Source organism: Carettochelys insculpta, chromosome 6 (assembly GCF_033958435.1).
Source record: "Carettochelys insculpta isolate YL-2023 chromosome 6, ASM3395843v1, whole genome shotgun sequence".
NCBI classification, from domain to species: domain Eukaryota; kingdom Metazoa; phylum Chordata; order Testudines; family Carettochelyidae; genus Carettochelys; species Carettochelys insculpta.
The window spans coordinates 96,862,272-96,887,537 of NC_134142.1; the positions used below are offsets into that span (position 1 = coordinate 96,862,272).

Here is a 25,266-nt window from a genome sequence, read left to right on the forward strand (position 1 = left end):
AATTCAGAAGCCCGCAGCTGATTGGCAGAGTGCCCTTGGCTGCCCACAGCTGTAAGTGGGTGTTTCAACTAGCCGGGTACCAAACAAAATTTACTCCACCCAAGGATGTAAAGTTAGAGGGAACACTGATCAACAAAGCCATTAAGAATTCTACACGTTAGATCCCCATCCAAATTTTGGTAAGCTTAAAGGGTTTAAGTCATTTGGGCAAGCTTCAAAAGAGTAGTTGTACTTCAGGATGTTTATTCCAGCAATCATGTTCACTTCAAGTTTTTGAGCTCATTAATCATTATTACATAAATACAATTCATTTTTAGACGTTTAAAAAGTCTTTACAACTTAGAATTCAATCCTGAAATAGGGCAAAAAAGTGCCTAAAAATAGTTTCACACACACTACAGAGAGGGAGGGATTTGTGTCTCTTGGCTGACGAGCGATCTTCTGCGCCATGATTATTGTATTGTGCAACCACATAGGCTGATAAATTCATTATGAATTTAGCTGGGCCTTTCAAGTTGTTTCGTCTATTTCTATTTGTTGCACTTAAGTCATATTAAACAAACAAACAAACTGATTTGAAGGAAAATGGAAATGAGGATCTCCATCCTGGCAAGCAAGCAATTTTCCATTCAATTCAGTAGGACTGAGTGCTTTCAAAGTCAGATTTTTTTACAAAACTTTTTTTAAGCCGACAGAGCAGCGTCAGATGAAACACTTTTCGATGGAGCGTATGATACAGATGAAATTTCAAGTTCAGTCTACTGTGTGACAATGGCTTTCTGTACAGTCCTAAATAGTAGTAGTAGTAGTACCACCAGTACCTGTTTGATCGTATACCAGATACTAAGAAGGCATCCAACTACAACATAAAAATGATTCTAGTATACTTTTTTTCTGAAAAATTTTGGAATGTTTCAAAGTGAATATATCAGACTGAGAACAATAAAAGTTTCTGAAGATTTTTCACCAGTTTGCAATCTCTACAGAGACCACAAAATACTCAAACAATTACCCACCTCCAACCCCAAGGATGTTGACAAATATTTTTCTATGACATCCTAATATTGGTTGTGTTTACACTAGCCCAAAACTTCGAAATGACCATTTGCATGGCCATTTCAAAGTTTACTAACAAAGCGCTGAAATACATATTCAGTGCCTCATTAGAATGCCAGCAGCTGCGGCACTTCGAAATTGACACGGCTCGCTGCCGCGCGGCTTGTCTAGACAGGGCTCCTTTTTGAAAGGACCCCGGCAACTTTGAAATCCCCTTATTCCTATCTGCTGTTAGGAATAAGTGGATTTCGAAGTTGGTGGGGACCTTTCAAAAAGGAGCCCCGTCTGGATGAGCCGCACAGTGGCGAGCTGCGTAAATTTCGAAGTGCTGCGGTTGCCAGCATTCTAATGAGGCGCTGAATATGTATTTGCGTGGCCATCTCGAAGTTTTGGGCTAGTGCAGACATAGCCATTGTGTGGTATTTCCTCTTATGTCCATTCTACCAAATGAAAGCTTTTATTAACTAATATACAAAGCTAGAAAGTTGTCTTATTACCCTCCAATAAATTTGGAAGTACAAATAGAGCAACTCTACTCTCAAATCAGTGTATCAATAAAAGAATAGGGGAAAGTCACTAACATGATCTACCAGTCAGCACTAGAAAGCAGTACAATTTGCTCATTTGACAAAAATCTGCAACACATGTAACCCCGATTGCATTATCATCACCATTTCAGCTTCCCCCCATAAGAAAAAGAAAACAGGGCACTGAGAAGCTATGTAGGGTTCCAAAACGAATTGTAATCATGAACTAACTCTTGGCTACCATCTTAGATTCTCTAAGTGATAGGAAGAAAACCTTTTGACATATTTTAAAATATTAAACAGCTCTTTTTCTTTAAATAATGTTACAGCTCCAGAGCAATGTTATGTGTGGTATGAATGATAGTTTAGTGCTTTAAGAATAAATGGCTAATATTCTATTAGGTTTTTTCAGCAAGATATTTATATTTCTCCACCATTCTCACAAAGCACTTGGAAAAATTTATTTCAATGATATTGAAAGGCATTTCTCTTAAGGTTTTCCAAAAATGTTCCCAACTGGAAATTTCAAATGCTGATGAGTATGCCAGAATTTCTACATAAATTACTTGACTTATACCCTTGGGCTGTGTCTACACTTGCATGCCTCTTTTGAAAGAGGTATGCAAATGAGGTAAATTGAAAATGCAAATGAGGTACAAATGTGCATGGCACCTCATTTGCATATTATTTCAAAATAGATTCTTTTGAAAGAAGAAAACCAGTGTAGACAGTGCTCTTTTGAAAGTAAACCCCACCTTCGAAAGAATCCTTCTTCCCTGCAGAAAAGGGAAGAAGGATTCTTTCAAAGATGGGGTTTACTGTCAAAAGAGCAGTGTCTACACTGGTTTTCTTCCTTCGAAAGCAGCGATTTCAAAATAATATGCCAATGAGGTGTATGTATGCAAATGGTGCCTCATTTGCATTTTGATTTACCTCATTTGCATACCTCTTTCGAAAGAGGAATGCAAGTGTAGACACAGCCTTGTACTTTGGGTGGTGCGTTTGTCATCTACAAGTCACCTCCACTTTACTTGGTCTCGGGGCAAAACTTCTAACAGACCACAGGAGTATCCCAGTTGTTGTCCTTTAATCTCAGCAGATCTTCTCCACGTTGTTCAAGGTCTGCCTCTTTTGCATTTTCCTTGCGGGTTCCATTTGAGAGCCTTGCAGACTATGCCAGATGATGGTTTTCTGAGAGCATGGCCTAGTCATCCCCATTTTCTTCGCTTGAGTTGAACATCAAGTAGTTCTTGTCCTGCTCTGTTCCAAAGCTCCTCATTTGTGACAAAGTCTTGCCATTTGATGCAGGGGATGCACCTCAGGCATCTGTTTATGAATGTGTGTAACTTGTAATTTGAAGATATGCTATATATAATTAATTTTTAAGCTATCTGTCTTTTCATAAATAAAATGTAACACTCCTTCAAAGATGGGATGAACCAGAGATCACAGCAACTGATGCTTCTCTCCCTCATCCCATCTCTCATTAACTAAATCAATATAATCTCAATTTTTGACCGCTCTATAATTTTAAACTCCTTACCAGTACCTTGCTTATTCAAGGTTACTTGGTCAGGTATGTCCCCTGCTGGAGTTTTGTCTCTTATTAAGAGCTCAAACATGGTAAAGATGTCTTTATTCATTACTGCTTGTGCTATAAAAACCCAGTCTCTATAGTTCAATAAAGTATCTCCATTGCAAACAAAATAATACCAACGTCATGGTTCATTTCGGATTTCATAGCAATAAAGTCAGCTAGTCAGCAAACAGAGCAGGGTTGAAAGCTCACTGTGATAACTCACCACATATCTGAGGAACCCGTATTCATAAACCTACTGGACAAAGTCACAAGTAGACATATCTAACATTGATTTGAAATTACATCTATTACTACATATCACTGGTATTAATTTGCTCATTAAACGACTACACAAATGTATATAACATGAAAACGAACATCAAACAACAGCAGCACTTACAAGAAAATACACAATGTTCCTACAAACCTTCCCACTGCACCATTCCCCTGTTTACTCACAAACACCAACTATAGAGAAGGAAGTATCTTTTGATATTACTGGCTTATATCTTAGCATACAGACATTTTAAACATTACTATTCCCAGGCCAGTAGATCCATGATCCTTGACTGGAGAACTACCATAACACAAATAAAAGGCATACTTGTGTCCTAGGCTATTGATTTATTTAAGGGGGAGCGAAAAAAAAAAAGAAAAGAAAGTCCTGTGGATTGTAAAAAGGTGTTGGAACACAGTAAGGCTGTGTCTACATGGGCACAAATCTTTGAAATAGACATATTTTGAAGATTACTAATGAGGCACTGAATTGAATATTCAGTGCCTGGTTAGCATTAGGATGCTTCCAGCCATGAAGCTTCGAAAGCAGCCGCTTTCAAAAGGGCGCAGCTCGGCGCGGCTACACGGGGGTCCTTTTCAGTGAGCGGGGTCAGTGAGCACAATAAGGAGATTTCGAAAGGTGCAGGGTCCTTTCAAAAAGGACCCCAGTGCAGCTGCGCTGAGCCGCGCACTTTCGAAAGTGGTGCTTTCAAAGCGCTGCGGCCGGAAACGTCCTAATGCTATTTTGAAGATTTGTGCCTGTGTAGACACACCCTAAGTGAAAGGTGCCATAGGAAGGGCCTGCATTTTACTGGGAGCACAATGAAGATTGACTGTTCCACTAAAAACAACCTTAGTAGCAAGTTTGTCACTGGTTAAGACGTAACACACATGGAAAACATTACAGCTGAAAACTTTACTAATATACACATATGAACACAGTTCTATTATTCCTTTGAAACGTGCAGAAGAATTATCCTAAGAGAAGCATAATAAGCAGTCAAAAATTATACATCTTTATACTGAAGGCGTTCTAAACATTTACAAGCATAAATTTTGTACTATTAATACTTAACTCAAAAGTACAATCTTGTTAAAAATGTTGATAAACTTTTCTCTTTCATGAAACATTCACTTTGATAATTTTATAGGCTTTTTAAATTTCATTAAATCAGATACTCTACAGTTAAAAATAAATTTGTTTTGGTTTTTAATATTTCCTTACAACATGGATATTTGTTATAATACACAAAAACGGGGAAAAACCATGATAAAACCTCCACTAACCTACACTATTTTGTAATTTGCCTCACTAATGCGTCATTGGGGACAGCTATACAATATAAGGACCAATGGTGTAAAGAGTTGCCAACCTGAAGCTAATTATTTCTGTGAGGGTTTCCATCAAAATCAAGAATGTACTTTCTTCACGTGTCTGCCTCTGTATTTCCCTGTTTCAACCATCATTAGATGTTGAATTAATGACATTTTATGATCAAGGATATTTTATATGACAAGCCAAAAAAACCCGAAAATACTGGTGAGCACAGGGTGAAAAATGTTTGCGATCACAAAATATCTAGCTCATGTTCTGGAATAAAGAGATTGATAAATTTTAGATTAAAAAATTCAAAATTTTGGAATATATACGCAAATAGAAGCAAATGTTTGAAGGTATACCATCAAAAGCCACTCTTCTGACAAATATGTAAGGAATGCAAACTGAACTGCGTCCTGCAAGTTTAATGCTTAGTGTAGCCAGGCAGAATTCCCACTTCAGTCAGAGTTATACACACTTACACTAGGGCTGAATTTAACTGGACAAATATTTCAGCGGCAGGAAAGGTACTGTGTCTTGGAAATATCACCTAAAATTGAAAATAAATAAAGAAAGGAAATATATTCTGGCAAGATGCTGTTATTACACTTACAGGCAGAACATACCAAAACTTGTGAAGGAAACAGGTGGACCTTTAATATTTGTAACTACTTTGTAGATCAATACAGAGTTCGACATAATTATAAAAGTTGATCTAATTAAAAAATAAACAGAAAGAAAAACCACAAGAAAACATTGTGGTCCAGGGATCCACATTGCCAATTGGCCAAGGGACTAAGAGTACATGAGATAAGGGACTTGAAGGGGCTCCCCAGAGTCATATAGCTGCATAATAGTTCACCGAAGCATGACATTTAAGGTTTCTACCAAGAGCCAGTTGCCCAATGTTGGTCAATCAATGTGTAATGTATGCATAGGCAGTTCTTGAATTATAAGCATCCAAATTACAAACATCTGCACATTCAAATAAAACCTCACGTGCTGCCTCAGGGGAACATGCAAGAGGGACAGGTGGCAGTGAGTGGTTCAAATGCTGGCCACAGGACTCTGGAGGAGCAGGGGCTGGGTCACACAGCTAACAGATGGAGAGAGCCAGAGTTTTGAAGGGAAATCGCCAGCTAAGTACCCATATGTGGCTAGTATGTTGGACACCATGGATCTACACCCACAGAGGTATAAAACTCTGTCTAGTGGAGAAAAGACTTAGACTCTTGCCAGTACGGCTGATACCTTTTCCACAAATAAATAAAATGAGCCCTACCTGCAAGAAACAAAAACGAGGGGCTTTTGCTATGTTGGTCAGAAGTGCTCTGACCAACATAGCTATGTTGACAAAACTTTTATCAATAGACCACACATTAGAATAAAAGAAAAAAAAAGCCATGATATATGAGAATAGTACGATTGAATTTACTAAAATAACAAAAAATAAAGTACTAAGAGAACTAGGCTGATGAATTAACATCTTGAGGAAAAAAAAGAAAATAAGTTTGATGTCTTTGGTTAGTCTATTAATTTCTAAAGGTATCTGTGAGCAATGAAAAAGTGAAAGTTACATCTCTAACCCTTCTGAAGCTCTCTTCTCCCCAGAATTTTTAAGTTTTTAATTTACAAAATAGCTAATCATCTGTAGCTTATTTCAGGTGAAGGCACCCAGAATCATCACACTGCTTAGCTGTTGATGAAATCCCAAAAATCAAAATGTTGCAAACTGAAGCGCAGCCTAACCACTGCAAAAGTAATCACTGAATAGGTCTGCCTGATTATGGCCCCTTAAAGACAAAATGGGGTGATTAGCTTGTGATTCTGTCAAGAGAAACTACCACAGAAAAAACAAATGGAGAGATGGGTTTTGAAACTTCAGTCCTATCCCATTCAGCATTTGAATATAACTCAATAGGTAGTCTGACAAAACTTCTTGTGTGATCCATCAGCTCACCTTAAAATGTTTATACTTAAAATGATGTGCTGCCTATCATATAATGCCGACTACTTCCTAATTTAATTGCAATATACTGGCAATGCTTAAACATATAATGAAAGAGATACTGGGGCCACCATCACCCTTTCTTCTGAGCTCCTGGCTACCAGCAGCGCAGAGGTGCTGGGGCTATGAACTATCAACCCTAGATATGCTGAGGCTCAACCTAGACACAAACTAAGCACTGTTTTCCGGATCTTATGTTCTTACGATAGCATCAGGTGTGAGTGAGCTAGGCTGCTTCCCATTAATAATGGAAATGGGCCAAATATGAATGGGATTAAACATCAGAAAGTCAACATTAAAAAAAATTAATTTTAACCTCAAACTGGAAAGTTGATTTCCTTATTCTTATGCTGCTCCATTTACATGCAAAACCTGTATGTTTAATATGTAAAGCCACTCTGCAAGGACATGAATGCAAAGCACCACTTTGAATCGAAGTACAGTAAACTTCAAAGTGACCTATTCTTCTGTACGTGTTGCAAGATGTAACAAAACTGAAAATCTGAAGTCTTCGCATCACACTTAAATGTCATTCTCACAACATCAGCAACTATACAGGAAAAAACAAGAGCCGATTCTCTTTGGACAGCGCTGGTACTGGCTACAACGAAAAAGATTTTCCTGAATGCAGAGCTTGTGAAGGACTTCATGTTGAAAATGCTGGAGCAGCTTTTTGCCAGAAAGGAAAACAAAGAGGGTGTCGGGGATTTTCATCTCTAGGACATAATCGCCCCTGTGTGTCAAGGAAAACAAGCCTCTGGCTGAGGTAAAATCTATACAGGGACATGGACAAACTAAAAGCTTATAGGCCGCCATTTTGTGGCCCCACCTACGGCCATTTTGGGGCACTTAGCTTCCCCAGTAACTTGAATCCATAAAGTTAGGATCCAAACAACGCCCTCTGATTGGTCGAAGGGAGCGGACTTCCGCCAGCTTCTAGAAACTTCGACCAAGAGAGAGGACCTAGCTGAAAACCGTGGACAGAATCATGAATATTAAAATTAACTAATGAATCATGCATGAGAACACCAAATAAAAGGCGGCGCAGCACAGCACTCAGTGCCAGTCTGGGGGGGTTTGTCTGCCTGAGAAGATCACAGAAGCCTTTGCGAAGAGCTCCGGCTGTTCAAAGAGCTTTTGAATCACTACCAGTACTACCCAGTAGGGTTCGCCCACTGTGGTGATAGTGTACTGGTTTTTACCTTAGCAGCCTTGAGGTGGATCGGGCAAGTGGCGAACTGGCCTCATCCCTAGGACGAGGTACTGCGTACTTGCCTGGTGAAACCCAGGGCCTGCCATCTAAAAGCGGCAAGCGGGCTCTGAGGCGGATCAGCTGGGTGGCGAACTGGCCTTACCCCTAGGGTGAGGTACTGCGTACCCAGCTGTTGAAGCCCTGACCCTGCCGTCAGCAGCGGCACCCTCGCTCCTGCCACACCACCGCACACAAGCCGCACACCAATCGTTCTACTGGACTGGGCAGCCAACCGGATTCGACCTACAACCTGGACTGGACATCTTATTCGTCAGACACGTAAAACCAATTAGGCCCACGGCTCAGCTGGGCCTCATATAAGAACTTATACATCTATCTAGAGACACTGGTAGGCACCAGGACCCCTTACAGGGGAGTGAGGGAACGTAGCCTTCACTGTGCCTTCCTTCGACGGGGGGAGGGCAGTGCCTGGGGGCCTGACCCCATACAGCCAGGCCTCTCTAGCCTACGCTATATTACAAGCCACACTTGGTTAAAAGCGTTTTATAATAGTAGTTGCATAGACTGTTTAGTAATAGGTTGTCATTTGTATATACTGTTTAGCAATAGGTTGTTACTTGCATAGACTGTTTAATGATAAAATTGTTTAAGATAAGTAAATAATAAGTACTTCCCTTCTACTGTTCCCTTGTATATTTCTCCCGAGTGGGCAAAAGCCCCAGGAAAGGGCTGGGGTTAGGAGGCCGGCTGCGGATAAAGGAACCCAGCGGCCTCCACCACTGGCCACTTGAGCCTCGAGTAGCGTTCCTGCCCAGACTCACTACCCTTTCTCCCATTTCCCCTCTAACAACCATACTTTTCTTTGAGGACACTGCTGGATTCCAAGATGGATTACGTGTTTATAGTAGTAAGTTAAATATAGTTAATGAACTGGTTTATGTTATTGTTGCTGTTGTATTTTTGCATGTTGTTATTTGTGTTAATAAATTTCTTGTTAATTATATTCTAAACCGGTGTTGTCTTCTCTCTCTGATTGGGTGCCTGCCTGCTAGGGGGAGGGTGGACCTTAGGTGGAGTTCCATTGCTCCTTTAAGTGACTGCGTTGCTCCTCCTGCCGGTGGGTGGTAGGATTCCCCTTTCTTCGAGGACCCTGGGTTCTGGCCCCAGCTCGCCCGCACTTTAATTGGCCACCACGTTGCAGGGAGAAACCACCGGGCGCTGTCAGAGGGCACTGTGACCCAACCATGTGAAAAAAGTTCCCACCTGATTCCACGGCTGTGGGAAAATTGGAGGTAAATTATGAGAATTGTTTGTCAGCGCTGCTTTCTAAACTTAAAACACACACATCTCTTGCAGTGGATGAATCAAGCAATTTAAGTGGCACTACTCAGCTATTGCTGTTTCTTAGATTTCATGAAGATGAAATTTTCAAGAAATTTTTTGTCCTCAATATCATTAGAAAACAATACAAACAGGGGAGACCACTTCTGAAAACTTTTTGGGAAAAAAAATTGTTTATTCTGCAGAAAGTAAAAACTCGCTTATTACAAAGCAAGGTCTCTCCAGAAAGGGCTTTTCTACACATCTGGCGGCGATATACACTTCACCACATCATTCAAACCATGTGGTTTGAGGTCTGTGAACTTGAAAAACCAGCTATTGTGAAGAGATTGAGCTTGTGTCATTCGCTAATGTCGAGTTTGCAACATCATCTTTTTAAAAGCTCTTTTGAGATGCATTTCAGCTAATATAGTGACCCACTGCAGCACAACAATGTCCACTGGTTAAGTAGAAGGCATGTGTTAGAGAGGTTCTGTATACTTCAAAAAGATATTCTATATCTTTCAAACCACAAAGACCAAAAAGGGCAGTGAGTTCATGACATTTATTAATGATGTCTCCTTAGAATAATCTCAATCTTTCAGGCAGACGTTAACTGGAATGAGGGTGCGCACTCTCACACTGTGGCCGTGTCTAGACTTGGCCAAAATTTCAAAAATTGTCATGCTAATGGCCAAGTCGGAGAATATTCAGCGCCTCATTAGCATGCTGCTGGCTGCAGCACTTCAAAAGTGCCGCATTTTGCTCACATGCGGCTTGTCTAAATGGGGATACTTTTTGAAAGGACCCTGCAAACTTTGAAAGCAGCTGATAGGTATACAGGGATTTCAATGTTCGCAGGCTCCTTTCAAAGAGTATCACCATGTAGACGAGCCGCGTGCAAGGGAAATGTGGCACTTTCGAAGTGCCGCGGCTGGCAGTATGCTAAGGCACTGAATATTCGTTTTAGTGCCTCATTAGTATTCTCCAGTTTGGCCACGAGCATGGCCATTTCGAAGTTTTTCCCTAGTGTAGATGCAGCCTGTGTGTAGTTGATATAGAAGAAACATTGATGAAAGCAATGCAAGAATTCCTAAATGGTCTGATTGAAAATTTTAAACATGGGGTTTGAAAATTTTAAAATTTAAAAAGATCTGCTTTTATTTGTTCATGATTCAGCCTATTTTGCCTATCTGAAGCAAAGAATATTCTTGATTCACTTGAGGAAGGTGTCTTTCACTTTGAAATTGTTAGGCTCCAGAACTCAGATGGTTTGAAGGCAAAATTCAAAAGAAGTGGGACTTTGTGATTTTTGGACTCATTACACTGACCAGTTTCACAATAGCCAGGATCTAGCCATCTATCATTTAGCAACATTCAGATCAACATAGCCTAGATTTGAGGTACCATGAAAATTTAAAAACAAAAAAAGCAAAAAAACAAAAAAACAAAACAAAACATTGTGACTGATGGACAGATGAGCAACTTCACTAGTACATGTGCCTTGATCAAACCTTCTACAAATCATGCTTCACAAAGCCTACCAGAGACAATCAGCATTACTGCTCCCATGAGAGAATGCCAGAAACAGGAGGTAATAATGTTGATTTGTAAACTGTTAAAAGACAGACATACTAATAATTACGTTGCAATAAAATGTCTTTATGCACTGGCAGCTGAAAGCTTTTTGTTGGTGGCAGGCGGTGTCTGGGGCTGAAGAGGAGGTCAGCTTTCTGCAAAAATGGCATAAAAATTCCTACATCATCCTGCAGGTAGGTCTCACTGGAGTATCACTGGAAAAGAACTTGGAAGTATACCTGAAATTGGAGTGAGATAGCCAAAGTACAGAGCTCACCATTGGTGCTGGCTTGCAATTCTAAACATATAAGAAAATATTCTGGTTCCAAATAACATGTACAGCCCAACTGGAAGTTACTCAGTTTTTAATTATTCTTTGATGAATTCTTACTTCTAAATATTTGACAAAATTAGCTGAGCTCCATAAACTTTCAGGGTGCGTCTACACTTGCATTCCTCTTTCGAAACAGGTATGCAAATGAGGCATATTGAAATGCAAATGAGATAAATTTGCGTATTTGGTACCTCATTTGCATATTCTGATTTCAAAAGAGCTTCTTTTGAAAGAAGAGAGCCAGTGTAGACACTGCTCTTTTGAAAGTAAGCCCATCTGCGAAAGAATCCTTCTTCCTTTTATTTAATGGGAAGAAGGATTCTTTTGAAGATGGGGCTTACTTTCGAAAGAGCAGTGTCTACACCGGCTTTCTTCTTTCAAAATTAGAATAGTAGTAGGCATCCTTCAGTCTACGTAGACTATAGATCGTGCCCTTTGTAGTTCCATTTGGGATCATCATTTGCAGCATCAACCGTGACTGTGAAGGCCCACAAGAGAGTGACAGTCCTTGCTGCATCTGTTGCATGTGTAATGGGTGTCTGGCAGGTCCTAACTGTGCTTTCTGTGGGCTCGCTTCTCTTCTGCTGGCTGTGTCATCCTCATCTCACCCTTCTGAAGGCCTTTGTGTGGTTCCTACCTCCATCTGCTGCGATTGTCTGCCAGCTCCTCCCAGATGTCCGGCTCGATGTCCACCTCCCTGAGGTCCATCTTGCAAACATCTTTGTAGCGCAATTGGGGGCGTCCAGGAGGTCTTTTGCCAGAGGCTAGCTTGCCATACAAGATGTCTTTCGGGATCCTTCCATCACTCATCCTGTGGACGTGGCCAAGCCAGCGGAGCCGCCACTGCCTGAGGAGAGTGTGCGTGGTTGGGATTCCAGCTTGCTCAAGGACGGTTGTGTTGGGCAGTCTGTCCATCCATGATATTCCAAGGATGCACCTGAGGCAGCGCAAGTGGAAGACATTCAGCCTCTTTTCCTGGCGGGCATACAGGGTCCAAGACTCGCTGCCGTAAAGGAGGGTGCTGAGAATGCAGGCTCTGTAGACTTGCATTTTGGTGTGGGTATACAACTTGTGTTATTCCACACTCTCTTGCTGAGTCTGGACAGAGTTGTGGCTGCTTTTCCAATCCTCCTATTTAGCTCAGTCTCCAATGACAGGGTGTCAGTGATGGTGGACCTCAGGTAAACGAACTCATGGACAACCTCTAACGTATAGTTGTCAATGCTGATTGATGGAGATTCATCAACATCCTGACCAAGTACTTTTGTCTTCTTTAGGCCTATGGAAAGCCCGAAGTCCTTGCATGCTTTAAGGTTTTGTCGAGATCACCCTGTCAACTATACCTTCTGTCGACAGATGCTTGTAGAGTAGATGTAACCTAAGGTAACCTCTGTCAACAGATTGCATCTATACATAACTTGCTCTGTTGACAGAGAACTGACAGACTGCACTGCCCTCTGGTGCCAGAAAACAGAATGGAAGATCTGCAGAGGGCTGCTCGGCAACTGGTAGCCCCTCTCTGTCGAAAGAGCTGTCTACGTTGCACGTCTGTCGACAGTAGTTCGTCAAGGAAATTGTTATGCCTCAAAAATTTGAGGCATAATACTACTGAGGCAAATGCAGAGTTCTGTTGAGAATCTGTCAGACTGTTCTAAGTGTGTAGATGCTTCCCAGGTTATGGAGACAGAAGGCCAAACCCATGTGATGGAAAAATGTGATTAAGAAAACCCCAGAGTTTCAATAGCATGGCCAGGTAGAAAAGATAAAAAAAAAAATAAAAACTTAAATGGCATCTATTAGACCACATTTCTCATGTATTAAATTCAGCCAGTAAATTTTACCCAGTTTAGTTAATATTTTTTCAAAGCTGTTAAATCTAATTACATGTAGTTTATATTTGCACAGTATGATTCAAGCAGATCATTATTACAATGTCCAAAATGAAACTAATTTTGGTAAAAAGTTACAACCTCTAAATGACTTCAGTAAGCCACCAGATTTTGTAAATCATATTTAAGGAAAATCAGCTCAAGGAAAATCAATTCTTTCTCTTTCCTTAAATATAACAAGGGATGTGTACTATTAAAATCTGACATACATTTTACCAAGGATAATTTTATAAGAAAGCAAACTTGTTATTTAATATTTAGTGACAGCCAACCAAAAATATACATTTGTTTAAGTCATGGGCAGTCTTCATTTCTAGGCATATATAATTGGAAACTCTTCTCTAGATGCTAGAGAAGAACTAGGAACCTGAACTAATATTATCAATCGAGGACAAAGTCCGGCAACAAAACCCACATTGAGACCTTTTAATGCCACTTATGGGTATTCAGCATATAAGGTAAATGCCACTCATTTTAAAGTCAAAAGAAGAAATAGGTGTTAAGAAACTCCAAAATTCAACTTCTGTACTTAGATTAGGTTGCCTTACTTTAGGCACACAAATATGTATGTTCTGAACTTTTGATTCAAAAAGAATCAAAATAGTTGATCTCCTTACATCACTTCTGGCTTGTATTCATAGATTTCTATGGAAACCCCATCAGCCTCGCTGTGGAATTTACCCAGCGTTAGAGATATTCAACCTCCTTTGCAGGTTATTGCAGTCTTACAGTCGGGGTAAGCCCCCTCGCGGCTATATGAAATTTTGTAAGGTGGGGGCGCAGCACGATCAGCTGCTGGGTCTCAGGCTCTCATGCACCTCAAAAATGTTGAAATAATGTTTGCATGTATGTGTATACACATTTATTAATAAAGTTTCTAAATGCTACATACTTTTCTGACGTGTCAAAGGGGCTTGTTTGGTTTTTTCCATAGGTTTAGATTACATTACAGGTGTGTGCACGCGCACAAGCGACACTTAATTGCAGGGAATGAAAAGCGGGGCCTGCTTTTAAGCGATGGAAATAGTCCTTAAATGTACCTTAAAAGTGGAATTTTGTACTCAAACTCAGGCAAAATAACCACTGAAGTGAGTTCTCAGGTATTAGTCATTCCACCATTTTAAAAAAAAAAATAGATAGATAGATAGATAGATATCTATCACAGATCCTGTGAATGTTTGAAGTTACTCACTACCTAACAGATTTGCAAAGCACATGTTCTTCGTGAGGTGGCTTTATTATACAGAAGTAAATTCTGTTTCTATAACAATTGCCTCAAGTAGTTCTCAGGTTCAGATAATTCTTAAATAATTGCCTTATTAACTTTGGTACAGAAAATATTGTATTTTAAACCCCAATGCAAAATTAACAATATATAACATGGTGCCAGTCTTTATAATCAAACATTACTGGCAAAAATGAATGGACTTTGTACAAATCACCACAAAGTAGTAACCAAAAATAATTTAGCAGAGGTATAGAGGCAACTAAACATGTCTATATTTCGATTAGCAGATGAAGGCAACAAAGTGGACCCAGAACCCCTAATGCTATTAAAAAGGAGTTAAGAAAGCTGCAGAAGGGTACTTTGTACATAAAGGCTGTAATATAAAAGCAGGGAACTATTTTTCCCCCCCTCAATTTGTAAGATGATAATTCTAATTTTAATTAGGTTAAGGACTTTCAAGTAAAATGCCATTTACTTTCCAAAAGCTGTAAACACTGTGGTGAACACTTGTGGAAAAAGATGTACTGTTAATTGTCTCTGAATAAAGCTCCATATATGGGTATTCTAAGTAAATTTTTTTTTTTTTGAAGAGAGGGAAGGACAGAGCAGGATACAAAGGATGGTCCTTGGCTAAAGCACTAGTCTACAACTCAACAGATGCAGATTCGGTTCCTAACTCTATCAGATTTCCTGTGTGATCTTGGAGACTTAAGGCTTGTCTGCACTATGAGCTGGATCAACACTGCAGCAATCGATCCAACAACCGTCAATTTATTGTATTTGCTTAGAAGTGAAAAATGAATCTGAGCGCTCTCCTGTTGACTAGATTACTCCACCAGGACAAGAGTAAATGTGAGAGCAGCCTCTGCCAACCTTCCTAAACAGAAGACGTATGGTAAGTATACTGACTTCAGCTATGCTATTTGTGTAGCTGAAGTTGCACAGAGCAGATTGATAGGGGAGGGAATAGGGAGAGTTACTGTAAACTGGAATCCCAACTATGCACACCCTCCTCAGGCAGCGGCGGCTCCTCTGGCTTGGCCACGTCCACAGGATGAATAATGGAAGGATCCCAAAAGACATCTTGTATGGTGAGCTAGCCTCTGGCAAAAGACCTCCTGGACGCCCCCAGCTGCGCTTCAAAGATGTCTGCAAGAGAGACCTCAGGGAAGTAGACATCAAGCCAGACAGCTGGGAGAAGCTGGCAGACGATCGCAGCAGATGGAGGCAGGAACTATGCAAGGACCTTCAGAAGGGTGAGTTGAGGATCATACAGCTAGCAAAGGAGAAGCGAGCCCACAGAAAGCACAGCAAGGACCTGCCAGACACCCATTACATATGCAACAAGGACTGTCACTCTCGTGTGGGTCTTCACAGTCACAGACGATGCTGCAAATGAGGATGCCAAACGGAACTGTGAAGGGCATGATCCATAGTCTACGTAGACTGAAGGATGCTACTACTACTGTAAACAAAGACTAAGTCTCTCTCTGCCCCAGCTTCCCCCTCTTTTAAATGGAGAGCCATACTATCTATCTCACAGAGGCACTGAAAGTACAAATACATTAACACTGTGAGGTCACCAGATGCTATGATTCAAGTATCATAGCAGTCCTAAGACAGGAAAAAAGGATTTTAAAATATGGGAGAGGTTGCTCCCAATTAGCAGCAGCACAAGACCAGTTCTGCAAGCACATGCACATTGGGGTTTATCCACTGATAGAGGCTATAAGAATCTGATGATGATACTGTTAGTTTTCCCACGAGCACCATCATATGAAAAAAGCCTGATTACGAAGGAGCAGTGTAGGTGTAACTCTAAACAATGTAGAAACAGAAGTGGGATAGGGTAGTGTGATTGTTGCTTGCATGCACTCCTGCTATGAACTTGGAGCCCCAACATATTCTGTACACTGGTGAAGATGGGGATGACAATTACAGTTTGGAAACTAGAACTCAAATATTTAATAAGCAGCCTCAGCCAAAAAGCTGACTAAATAATATACACAGTTCCAGAAGGGGAGGAAATGAGTAGTTACATATATTAATTATCCTTTCTGGGATTATGGTCTCACTCAAGTTTAAATTTAAAGGGTTTAGATTACTTTCTGGTGAATTTTATTAGTTTACCCAAGAGGTGCAAAGAGTGATGCTATCGCAATAGAGAAATTATATGCAGTACTATTACAAGCTGAGTCACCCAAAAGCATTGTATCTTGCTTTATTATAAACACAGTGCCTAAAATAGGCTCCTGATGCACCATCATCTGTTATGTGATAGAATGGTAGCAGCAAGCTAGCTTAGTGAAATAGTCAAATGAAATCTGCAGCGTGGCTCTCGGTAGACAGACCAAGTTCTCTTGTTATTCTTCACGAGTAGCAGCTGTAGACTCTTCCACTTCTGTAGTAAAGAAACATGTAGGAAGAAATCTGGTGAGAGCTGCCATGTTGCTGTTAAGGACAGGAGACAGATGTGCCTGTTGACACTCATGCTGCAGATGAGAAGTAGGTGACCGCTGGCATACCACATGGACAGAAAACAAAATCTGTAAGACTATTCCCTATGCAGCTGCAGCCACCAGCCTTCTCCTGCCTTACATCTTTTCAAGGTTCTTCAGTAGCAAGCACGTGTCTTAGAGTCCTACAAAGAAACCACAGAATGGTCCCCTTTCTATACCCCTTACAAGGAAAGTCTTGCTCCTAACACAAACCAAGAACCTGAATATTTTGTAACAGCATGGATTCATTCCACATGTCAGAGCAAGAACCTCAAACTTGGAAGAAGCAGCACAGGATGTAAAAGTTCACTGTGGTCCCAAATCAAAATATATTTAAGATGACGTTTACCAGAATCCAATGTACCTATAGTTTTATATTGGAGGGACTACTCACTCTCAATCACGAATAGTTCTCATTTTGACACCCTATCTTCAAATGCTCATAACTTTCCAAAAACAACTCTTTTGAGCTAAATATATATTTAATAAAGACCAACTAAAGATATGTAAGTGTTTTTTTTTAATTTGATGTTAGCTTGTGTAACTGGTAAAATAAAGTCTCAACTAATACAAGCCTCAACCCTCATACAACATCATTATTCCCCCCCCTCCCACCAATACATATCTCTGAGCTGAACCCAAATGGTATATCTGGTGCCAGTTCTCTAGAGTTCAGTTTCCTCCTAACTCAGTCCCTTCAATTTGCCTACAGTTAGATAAGTCCATAAATTAATAACCTAAACAGAACTTATGAGTAGACCTCTGCATAGATACAAAGTTTATATCCACCAGTGTTTCCTGAGCATTAAAAAAAAAAAATCTGTATCTGCAAAGTTCAAGGGTTCTACTAAGAACTGCAGTCTGACTTGCTGATGCTTCTCCCAAGAACCAGTGATACCCATGTGTCAGCAGCTTCTCCAACGTGGCTGTACTGCCACTAGACCTGACCATTGGGCCTAGCACCAAGCTCACCAGAATCTGTTCCTCGTCCAAGTAGCTTGCATGTTTCAGGCTGGAACTCCTCCCATGCAGCCATCTGTTCAGCAGTCCATGGGCTGCTTGCATATGCTTCCTGACAAGGTCAAGGCCTGGCCTTGGGTGAAGAAGGCTATTTCTTCTGATAGAAAACCAGCATCCCAGTGCAAATATGCTGCCCAGCATGACGTCTCAAAGGCACATCATTGGAACAATAGGTATTATCACATTATGCTGACTGTAATGAAAGAGACAAACTCAAGAATAATGGGGCTTGACCAGTAAATAACATGCATTCATCTTTAGGAGGTCATCATCTCCGACTTAACAGCCACACATTCTTACCCATCATCAACAGGGCCATCCTTAGGCATATGCAGAATATGCAGCTGCCTAGGGCACCCCATGCCCCAAATTTAGTGGGTCCTGAGATGGCTTGAACTTAAATACTGTCCTCCGTTAGGTGGATAGTACCTGCTAAGTTTGTCATTTGGTGTATGCAAACAATTCTTTGCGTGAAGATGGAAGAATCTATATAAGCTTTTCCATAACCACGAGTTCTGTTATTTGAGGTCCTATTTGAGACTTCAGTTTTAAACAGTACTAAAAGTCCTTCAGCCTTTGGGCAACTACCTATGGCCATGATTTAGGGAAGACTGCACTCACAGTGGAAGAACAATGTACATTTCTTCATCCAGATCTAGCCATTTCAATATGGCAGCCTTACCTTGTTCACAGTCCTGGCCCACTGCATTGTGAAGTCCTCTATCTGTGCTTCCCTAATGAGGAGTGCAGAAAGCTGGATTGCTGACTGGGTTGAGGGTCATCAACATGCTATGGCCACCTTTCAAATGGTTCCCAGAATGACTCAAGGTCATCACTGGAGGTGGGCGGGGGGGGGGGGGGGGGGGGGGGGGGGGGGGGGGGGGAGTACCAGGGTCAGAGTAATTCCATGAAGTTTGGGGCATGTGACACCATTTGTTCAAACACTTGTTATCATGCTTGTGAGCCAGCCAGCCATTATAGGAGCCGATTTACCTTCAGAGTGAGTGAGTGAGACAGCGAATGAATGAGTGCGCACATGTGCTTGCATGTATATGAGAAGAGCAAAAGTTTTTCTACAGAGTAATTAAAGGCATACCAATCTCTGGTAAAATATTGTCAACTGCTCTTGAAGCACTCTCTTAAGGTTCCAGCTCCTGTCTAAACAGGTCCTCTTCAAGTGGCCAACAGTTAGACCAAAATTTGAGTATATCAGCTCTTAAACTCCAGAATTTGTTGCCTTCCTTTGTCTCCTCATCAGTTTCTTACAAGAAGTCTGTGTGTGAGGCTGATACCCCCTCTCCTAGTTCAGGCTTTTCTGTTTCTCCTTTCCCTAATCAGACAGTGTTCTGGACAGACATAAGGCAATGTTCTCGCATTCGGTTATGTATCCTGGATTTTTTTCTCATGACACCTTGTGGGATACCTACTGAAATTCTGGGACTGCGTGTCAAACTACTAAACTCAGTCAAAACAAAAAGCAGTCAAGTACCACTTTAAAGACTATCAAAATAGTTCTAGATTTTTTTCTGGTGATATCCCATGTTGCATCCGGTTTTAGTAATGCAGCACCATTTTCAACTGGCTGTTCAGCAGCGTGAAGAAAACACAGCTGAGTGTTGCATTGTATTAAACAGTATTATGAACAGGGCAGTCAAACAGTAAACTTTTCAAGAATTGGGAGGGAGGCAGCTAGCAGCATAGCTACCACAATGCTGGGCAGATATTCTAGGCTGAGGAGGAGGAGGGAGGAACAGAGATCACTTCTTTCTGCATGACATTTTTATTCAGTGGAGCATGGCTTCTGGTTCAGCAACTCAGCTCTGAGCAGGAAAGGATACTGCTGAACAACTGGGATGACCTACATCCGGAAGTTCTGCTATGACTGCTGAAGACTATTTTCTTCGAGTTTGGTGGAGAGCTCATCCCAGAGCTGAAGTATCAAAAACATCCTCAATATGTGAAACATCCCCTCAATGCAGAGAAGCCTTTGACCATCACTGCCACCTGGAATGCAACCACCCAATATCTAACCAGTTTGATATTGTATTAAGATGGTGTTATCGTCTGAGGTGATGAAGATGGGTGATTGACGGTAATAACTTGTTGCTGCATATGATCATCCTTACTGGACACCTTGGATTTGAGAAAGGAACTGATCAACTATATTCTGAGCAGCTGTAAAGTAACAGTGGAGTGTGCATCTGGAAGACTTAAGGAAAGGTGAAGGTGTCTTTTCAGATGGCTCAATGCTCACACCCACCGGACCCACCCTCTGCACAATACTGTAACCGTCCTGCTTATGAACATAACCGTCAGACTGTAAATGAAAGCAAGTCTGCCCTGATTCAACAGCCAAAATGACAAAGAATAGCACTGAGTGAAGCTACACCGTTCGTTTCAGTGAGATACAGACCGAATTTAACCTGTCACTACTGACCCTTGTACTAGCACAGCCCAGCTGAGACACTGTCACTGACTGCATCCTATTTATCTGTAAAGAATTAAAACTGCCATCACAGAAAGCTGTAAAATATGATATTCTTTGACACTTCAAATACCTGATACACCTGCTGTGGGTTTTTTAAGTGACAGAAGAAAAAAAGCTGTGTGTACTTATCAGCTAACAATAGTGGAATCCCAGATAAAGCACATGGGATTTTGTGGATCTTCAACTGAACTCAGTTGAGCAGCAGTAACACTTCACTTTAATAACCCAATAAATCTTTCTGAATGAGTTCATATTTTGCAATGTTATCTTCCAACACTGACCCACAGAACTAAAATTAAATTTCAGTTAAGGCTAATTTGGCTGCTAAAGAGTCTCAGAAAGTTAACCGTGTCAGTCTGTATCTTCACAAAACAAAAGTAGTCCTGTAGCACTTTAAAGACTATATATAACAATATAATTTATTAGGTCATGAGCTTATATGGCACAGACCCACTTCTTCTGATGTATGATAACCGACACAAAGAGAACTTAAAAAAAAAAAAAAAGGCTGAAGAATGAGCTAGATAGGACAGAGGGGTGGTGGGGAGCGGGAGAAAAATAATTTCTCCCAGGCTGCGTCTACAGTACAGTGCTATCTCACTAGACCAAACTACATCAGTTACACAATCAGGAGCTCATATTCCTGCATTTCCACCAATGTGATATATACCATCATGTGCCAACAATGCCCCTCTGCTATGTATATTGGACAAATTGGACAATCATTTTGCCAAAGAACAAATGGACAAATCAGACCTTAGGAATCTGAATAAACATAAGCCTGTCAGTGTGCATTTCACTCTAGCAAGTCATAGCATCAAAAACTTGGAAGTGTTTACATTATAAAACAAAGAGGCTGTGTCTACACTCTCCCCCCCCCCCTTTTTTTTTTTTTAAAAGTCGGAAGAGGGGTTCACTTTCAAGAGGTGCATCTACACTGCTTTTCTTCTTTCGAAAGAAACTCTTAAGAATACGCAAATGAAACACCAGATATGTAAATATGCACCTCATTTGCATGCTTCTTTCAAAAGGAGGAATGCAAGTGTAGACACAACCAGAGACTTTAACAGCAGATTACAAAGGGAGACATCTGAATTGGAGTTCATTCTCAAGTTTGACACTTTTCACCTCAAACACAAAGATATTAATTACCTTACACATTACAAGGACAGTTCCCCACCTCCAATACTTGTAGTGATCCCAGGCAGACACTTGCAGAAACTATTTTTCACCCCATTTTTCCTGCCCTCCTTCTGGCCTAACAAGCTGGTTCATCAGGTTTTATTTCATCGGCCAAATAAATAATGCTCTTAGGATAATGCTGAGTGACAATCCCACTCTGGGCAAAAAAAAATATTGTATACAAGTGCATGCAGTCATTTAACTCACCTGCGCAGGCTGAGGTGATAAACAATTAACAACTTCTTTCACCATCACTGGTGTGTGCAGTGTTTCACAACGTTCATCTGCCCTTCCATGTAGCTTTTGAACTTCATGGTTATACGTCGTTTGTTCTTTAATGTCATATTCATAAGTCACTTCCTTTCCTTCTGTGGAAGAACATATACTTCTGGCCCAAATACCTACATGTATTGAGTTCATTTCTAAATGAGACAGAAGCAATCGTTTGTAGATATGACACAAATACTGAAGCATCACCATATTGTAGTCAGACCAATCTAGGAAAAAAAATAAATATTGGGAAATATATTAAAGTACAGATTTTAAACAATGGGTTCAGGAAGTGGGAGTACAAAATAGTGTTCACACAGCCCAGGACACACAATCCCAGAAAAAAAAAACCTTCATTAGCAGAAACTAAAATGTGGAGATTCTAATGGAAACTACAATGTTGGTCTCCTTTTGGGATTTCTCCAGGCCTTCCACCCAACATGCATGCTCCAAGCCAAAACCTCTCTCTAAGTATTACCATAAAACTTTTCTTTCCTCTTTAACCTATGACTCTGCCTGCAGCATGACATATTAAAGCCATTCATAATTAAATAAAGCATATGGTAATATCAATGATATGCGATCAGATTTAAGTATAAAGTGTACAAATAAAGGGATCAGAGCTGCTTCAGCCTGGCTGGAGCACCCCTGCCTACAGTGTGCCCAGGTCCACCACAGATAGGGACTGCTCCAGCCAAGGCAGAGCTCCCCTGCCCAGGGTACTCCTGGGCCAGGCCAGGATGCAGAGGATGGGGGATGCAGGCAGGGACATTCTGGTTGATGAGAGCAGCCCTGGTTCCCAGTGTGCCACAAGCAGGGGCACTTTAGCCCAGCAGAGCAGTACCTATCCACGGCAGGGGCGACATGCCAGGCCTTCCTAGCCACCTGCCCTCATCCATTAACCAATTCTGCCATGAATGTAATCAATCCGAGCCTTGAGTTCAATGGATGAGAAATGAAATAAAACCATTTGTCTGTTTACAAATAGTTATTTTCATCAGTTTCATATTGTTTGTGAACATGACATACAGTTCTTTTCATGCTAAGTCATACCTAGCTGATGACAAACCAGAAAGAAGATAGGTGTATTCTTAATTTTAGTCGTGGAGTGCTGTATCCTTTAGGTCAGTGCTTCTCAATCTGCAGAGTGCTTGCGACCCAATCAATCCATGTGATATCCTCAGGGCCATACAGATAGCAAATATATCCTGTGGCTATGGCCCATATAACACACAGGCTACCTTTACACTATGGAAGCTCTCTCCCAATGGAACTTCTTTCAAAATAGCACAGTCACACACAAAAAAGTGGATCAAAAGAGTGATCTGCACTTTTGAAAGAGAGCATCCATACAGCCCCCCACTCGTTCGAAAGAATGGGCCAGGAATCAAAAAAAAAAAAAAAAAATCAGGCGCCATGAGGACTGCTCTTTTGAAAAGAGGGCCCACAAAGTGTCTACACATGTTTTCTTTGGAAAGAAGCTTTCAAAAGAAGGTGCTCTTCCTGAAACAGGAGTGGAAGAGTGCTTTCGAAAGGGTCATCACGTTTTATTTAATTTCAATTTAATTTGTATGTAGCCACTCTGTCGGGTATTTCAAAAGACCCTCCGCTTTCAAAAACTATTTTGAAAGATCTTTCTAGTGTAGATGCGGCCATACAGAGATGAGTATGTGGCCCACAATACTAACAGGCTGAGAACCCCTACTTGAAGCTAACCTTTTCTTTTGATAAAAGAACGAATTGGCTGTTAGCTGCAAAGAGGTAAAAAGATGGGTTTCATTTACAGGAATTTTACATTTGTTTTCTGAGCAAATATCTCGTTTAGTCCCACACTTCATATGCTCTCTTAACATGCAAAAAACACACCAAACAAAAAAAGGATAGGCCCTCTGACAATATGCCATGCCATATTTCATCATTATAGAAGCATCTAATCCTAGGATGCAATTATCTTTCCAGTTTTTATATATTCTATTGTTTTGGGTCCACCCATTATTTAGTCATCTGTATTGTCTTCCACAAAATGGCAACACCCTGAAGAGACACTTTAGGCCCCAAACATTACATAGCTCCATTTTTAATAATAGAAGGAAATTAGGCAAGTTCCATGTAATCAGACATTCTCCTGTCTTCCAGAAACCATTTAAGTTATTGGTGGCTCAAATTATGTACAGGATACTTATTAATAGCTTCGGTCAATTTGCCTCTCTCACCCTGGAACTGCAGGACAAAGAAGCCAAGTTTATAATGCTGGAGATAAAATGGTTCTTGTCTCTTTATTTAATTCAGAAGCATGCAACACACTACAGCCCTGATGCTCCAGTGAGGGCCATACAGTCCCACAGAGATCACTACAAGATCAGAGCCAACATTAAGAACCAGTTATTTACTTCCTTAACCAGAACTACTTCATGTAGTCACATGAACCTGTAAGATGGTATGCATACATATCATACCCAAACCCAATTCACATCATCTTAGAAAAATATGTTGGTGATATACTGACAGATTACTTCACAACACTCATTTTAGGCAACTCTTTTGTTTTAAAAAGCAAGAGTCACACCTCTTCCACTACGCCTGCCAATTAGTACTTCGTCCTAGTGTCTTTTCTGAGAGTTTGTAGGCGAAAACGTTGCTGTAATTTGCTGAAACGCAGCTAGAAGACGCCTCCCAGGTCGTGCAGCGGGGTACGAACGCGGTCTCACGGAGGGTGGGGAGAGCGCTCCAGCCACAGCGGAAGATACAGAAGCACCACGGAGAACGTCAATTGATTTTCAACGAACGGCTCCGCGGCGTCTGCTGTTACTGGGTGTCTCTAACGGGTCTTTGTAACCTCCATACCCGAGAGTGTTTGACGGCTGGGCTGGGCTCGGCTGGGCTCGGCTGGGCTCCCCTCCCCACCCCCCTTCTTGGGGGCAAGGAGGGCTGAGACCGCCTCGGGCTGCTCCTTCTCTGCCCCCCGCAGGCCGGCGAGACTATGTGGGTGTGAAGGGCCTGGTACTCACTGCAGATCACGCCGCTGCCCTGCTGTCGCTGCCGGGGTACGAACGCGCAGCCGGCCCGGCGTCCCCTCGCAACAAGGCACCGATGCCTTCAGTTCCGCCTGAATGTTGCTGCCGCACCGGCAGCGCCCCCCTGTCCCAGATGGAAGCGGCGGATGCCCCCGGGACCAAGGACATTTAAATGCCCGGAGGGGAGTGGCCCCCAAGAAACCCTTCGGGGTCGTCCCCAGGGCCCCAGCGTCGTGTGTCACTCACTCAACACCCACACTGGACTAACCTCAAGCCAGCCTCATGTATTCCCCACAGGCTGCCCTGGATCCAGCCCCGCGACCGCCCCCCAGTCTCTTCTCCGCCCAGGGCTCCATTCTCCATCACCCACACCAGCTCCCATCTGCACACGGGCGGCTTGCTTCCCGCCGCCACTAGCCATGGACAAGCCTCTGCCACTGTATATAAACACGAGCGCTCCCCTTGCAC

The 25,266-nt window shown here is 41.5% G+C and overlaps 1 protein-coding gene across 2 annotated transcripts in view; it reads right to left on the reverse strand.

Annotated features, from left to right (window-relative positions):
- Window positions 1-24,866, reverse strand: part of METTL15 (methyltransferase 15, mitochondrial 12S rRNA N4-cytidine) — a 142,412-nt gene extending 117,546 nt beyond the window's left edge. Inside the window, exons 1-2 of one of the 2 annotated variants that reach the window (XM_074997663.1) lie at window positions 24,793-24,866; window positions 21,722-22,011 (exon numbers count right to left, since the gene is read on the reverse strand). In XM_074997663.1, coding sequence (XP_074853764.1) covers window positions 21,722-21,994 — 273 coding nt within the window. In that variant the 5' untranslated portion in view covers window positions 21,995-22,011; window positions 24,793-24,866. Of the gene's footprint in view, window positions 1-21,721; window positions 22,012-24,350 lie in introns of both variants that reach the window. The other variant, XM_074997662.1, reaches the window with a different exon arrangement.
- Window positions 24,867-25,266: the final 400 nt, after the last annotated feature.